The sequence below is a fragment of the Cicer arietinum genome, chromosome 7 (assembly GCF_000331145.2).
Source record: "Cicer arietinum cultivar CDC Frontier isolate Library 1 chromosome 7, Cicar.CDCFrontier_v2.0, whole genome shotgun sequence".
NCBI lineage: Eukaryota > Viridiplantae > Streptophyta > Magnoliopsida > Fabales > Fabaceae > Cicer > Cicer arietinum.
This window is the reverse complement of record NC_021166.2, coordinates 51,666,477-51,670,726: the sequence shown is the minus strand read 5'-3', so window position 1 is coordinate 51,670,726 and position 4,250 is coordinate 51,666,477. Positions and strand designations below refer to the sequence as shown.

The window sequence follows — 4,250 nt, the reverse complement described above, 5'->3', positions numbered from 1 at the left end:
AGGGTAACATTGTCTTTTTGTAAACAATAAATTTAATGGAATTCAGATTCACATTGTTTTGACCAAAAAAGAAGATTCACATTGTTGTTTCCTAACGTCATCCAAATGACACAATCCTGGTGAGTGGTGACATCACCCAATCCATCTCTACACGTCTCAACATCTTTAGCCGTCGGACGCCAAGATCTGTCAACATCTGTATGAAATTGTGGATGGATGAGATTATCATTTCTTATTTATAAATTATAATAACTAAATAGTCAAAGGTGTTATTGCAATGTTACGCGCGCGAATATAACAAAAATTATAAATATAATATTAATATTTTTTTTAAATAATTTTAAAGGTTAAATTAATCAATGAACAAAACGTTTGAAGATTTAATATATTAATTAGAGACATATTTGAGGTCTAAAATCATTAATAAAAAATATATTTAGGCTTGTTTTTATAATTGTGATGCATTTAATAATTATTATGATAAAATTATACACATTCAAAAATCAAAATAATCTTTTTTTTTTTTTTTTTATAATACACATGCGCATGTGTCTTATGTATAATATTAAATGTGCTTTAAGGTTGATAGTTAGATATTAATATGACTTAAATGCACCAACTAAATTCCATAAATTGTAAAATAAGAGTGTTAAAAATTTGGTTTTTCAATATATATGATTCTTCTTACCTATAAAGTGGTTAATATAACTTTTTCAATCCAAGGTAAAATTTTCACTCACACTTGATGCATTTATATTTAAAAGAAAGTTTTTTTTCTTATCCAAATTCACTTGTCTTGTCGTTGGTACAATGTTGTTTCACTATTGTAAAAAGATTTTTAATACAAAAAAGCGTTCACTTTAATCGATCTTTGACTTTAATACTACTTCTAAATCACGAAAATTCTGATGGATTATCACATTAAATTAAACACAATAATATAAATAAATTAAACACCACATCTTTATGAAAATAAATATTACCTATATAAATATTTGGTTATATAACATTCAACGCCCTCTTGTTCACACTTTTTAAGTACCATGACTTCCTATTGTCTAATTTCTTCCATGTGTTTACTTGAACATTATTTTACTATATGTTCACACTGACAAGACACTAAGCATTTGAATTTTCTCTTTTGTCCTTATTATGACATGATAAAAAATTGTCATCTGAGTAAAAAAAAAAAATGTCATCATCTAATAGTAAGATGAAAAATGAATTATTTATTTATTTTTTTCACAAATAAAATAAATTTATTTTTTGGGATACCTCGTCCGAGGATGATTTCATCCGAGGTTTATTTGTTTTGTTTGAAAAATAGCAAATTGGAGAAAGATATAATAATAATAATAATAATAATAATAATAATAATAATAATAATAATAATAATAATAATAATAATAATAATAATAATAATAATAATAATAATAATGGTGTAATTTACAACTTGCCACGCCAGCACCAACTTTAAATTATAAGGGCCAGAAAGGAGAGAAATAAGACATAGTAGTAAAGTAAGAGAATAAGTAATGAGAATGGATGATGAAAGAAAGGCAATGGAAGAGGTTATGGGAGGTTGTGAGTTTGCTAAACAACTTAGGCAAGTATTGCTCAATAATGATAATAATAATGAGTTGACAACAACAATCTCATTAGCCAAACATCTTGTCAACAAAGTCATCAACTCCTTTAACAATACCCTCTTCCTCTTGGAAAAACATATCCCCTCCATTGGTCCAACTAGATCTATGGACTTCAAAAAAAGTTGTAAGAGTACTTCCACACCAAAAGGATATTACCAAAGAAGGTAAATATTACTACATCTACATTTTTCTATTTATAATTTATTTTTTGAGAAAAAAACAGTCTTTTAAATATATATAACTTTTATTTTCAAAATACATCCTTAATTGAAATTATTAAATGTCTTCAAATATATGGATATTTGGAATTGATTATTTGTCTATTTAGGCTCAATTTTTTTAATTGATATCATCATATGCAGAAAAACTACACAAACATGGGAGAATGTGACAAAAACTCTGACAGATGATGCCCATCAATGGAGAAAGTATGGTCAAAAGAAGATCCTCAACTCTCAATATCTAAGGTGTGTATCAATTATTATTAAAAGATTTTCGTTAGTGCTATGAGGGTAATGGTTAATCAATCAATAAATAAAAGTTATCTTAAAAAACAAATGAATCATTTGTAAATATTTTACTTCCAATAAAATTTTAAATTTTTTATTTTAATATCTATAATAACTTTTTATTTTTTAGTCTCTACAAAATTATTTTATAAATAATTTTAATTTATATTAAATAAAATATATTTAATTATTCTTTAATTTTAATTTTAAATTTTTAAATAAGTTTTACTAATATGTTCTAAATGGATATTGAAATTCTATTTATAGATAACTTTTTGTAGTGTAATTTTCTATAAAGTTGTAAATATGCTTGCAAAAATTTAATATTTATATTTCAACATATATTAAAACTACTTACATAATAATTTTATATGAACTAAAAAATGAAATACTTTTAAGAATTAAAAACAAAATTTTATATTTTATAAGAAATGATGTCTTATTCAACCCTATAATAAATACAATATTTTTTCATACAAAATACCTCGTTGATACCCTAATATTGATTTTGATTTGTTCTTTCTTTCTTTCAAAATAAGTCGAATATTACATCTTTTTATGAGTCTAATTAGATGTCTCCGATCCAAATTGATATGCAGGAACTACTATAGGTGTACTTACAAATTTGATCAAAGATGCCAAGCAACCAAACAAGTGCATAGAATTCAAGAAAATCCTCCTTTGTATAAGACCACTTATTATGGTCATCACACTTGTCATAACTTACTCAATCATGACATCATACTTCATCCCACTTCTCCTCATGACACTTCATCCATATTGCTTAGCTTTAACAACACATTCCCAACCAAACAAAATTGTCATTTTTTGTCCTCAGATTCAGTGGAGTGTAAGGAGAAAGTTTCCTCATCTTCCTTAGATGATTATTTGCTCTTCCTTGATCCCATTTTAGATAATTTAGAGTATGTTAGTCCTATATCATCAAAACTTGATTATGATCACAAGGATGACTTTCAACCTTATGATTGGTCTTGATGATCTTTGTTTCTTAAATTATGTTAGAATTATATTGTAGTAAATCAATTTCTCAAATCCATTTTTCATGTACAAGAAGTTAATAAAAGGAGTTTGAAATTATTTCTTACTGTCTAACTAATTAAATATTTACATGCTGAAAAAAATGCCTACAAAAGCGGCAATGTGAGATATTTTATCGAGTCAATATAAAATTATTTTTCTGTTTTAAATAATGACCTAAACGGTAGGAGTTTGTTATCTGATATTTTTGTTACGATGATGTTTCTGTTTTTTTAAGTTTAAGTGCCTACAAATAAACAGAGTCTCAAGTTGTTTTCTTTCACTCTAACTTATAAATGTCAATAGATAGGGTTTGGGTATAGTATCCATCTTATATCCGCAATTTTAATATATATTTATATTTATGCATCAATTTTAACTAAAATAAATCGATAAATAAATGATATTGTTATGATTAAATTTAAAAATTATTTAAATATCTTAAATCAATCATAAAATATTATAAACTAAAATATTTTCTAATTCAAAATATTTCAAATGAATACACGTTACAATACACATTCAAATATAATACTTAATTTGCAAGTCCTACTGCAGTATTATTTGAGATTTGTAAAAAAAAAAATAGATTGATAGAAAGTTGCAAGTATAGTTATAAAGTCACGATTAATAAAATATAACTCTTAATTATAAAATCACAATTATTTGTTTATTCATAAAAATCAAATTCTTAAAAAATTTGAAAACGTTTATGTTTCGATTATAAATATTGTAGTAGTCCAATAATATTAATAGATGTTAAAACCTAAAAAAAAATAATTAATTAAACTAAATACTAATATTATAATAAATAAATAATATAATTATATTTTTGCGCGTAGAATCTGAATCTAATTTTCATTCATACTCTAACTACCTGATTAAAAGGATTTATTATTCAATGAAACAAATTAATATCCTCCGCAAACATTTTTATTCTGTTTTTTTTTTTTTCTCTTATATTAAACCAAAAAATTGATATGAGAGCTACTCTTCCAACCAACAATCCCTAAACACAAACACACAATTATTTAGAATGATTTCACAAGCATGT

The 4,250-nt window shown here is 24.5% G+C and overlaps 1 protein-coding gene across 1 annotated transcript; it reads left to right on the top strand.

Moving 5' to 3' along the window:
- Positions 1-1,531: 1,531 nt before the first annotated feature.
- LOC101495507 (WRKY DNA-binding transcription factor 70-like) lies at positions 1,532-3,237 on the top strand. Its single transcript, XM_004510850.3, has 3 exons — positions 1,532-1,813; positions 2,012-2,116; positions 2,758-3,237. The coding sequence occupies exons 1-3, from the start codon at positions 1,536-1,538 to the stop codon at positions 3,152-3,154; spliced, it is 780 nt and encodes a 259-aa protein (XP_004510907.2). The 5' UTR covers positions 1,532-1,535; the 3' UTR covers positions 3,155-3,237.
- Positions 3,238-4,250: the final 1,013 nt, after the last annotated feature.

What these genes read in the sequence shown, in the direction of transcription:
- LOC101495507 (XM_004510850.3), top strand. Translation starts at nt 1,536, where the DNA reads ATGAGAATGGATGATGAAAGAAAGGCAATGGAAGAGGTTATGGGAGGT. An exon ending in AAAGGATATTACCAAAGAAG is followed by an intron (nt 1,814 to 2,011) that starts GTAAATATTACT and finishes CATCATATGCAG; the next exon opens with AAAAACTACACAAACATGGG. An exon ending in CTCAACTCTCAATATCTAAG is followed by an intron (nt 2,117 to 2,757) that starts GTGTGTATCAAT and finishes ATTGATATGCAG; the next exon opens with GAACTACTATAGGTGTACTT.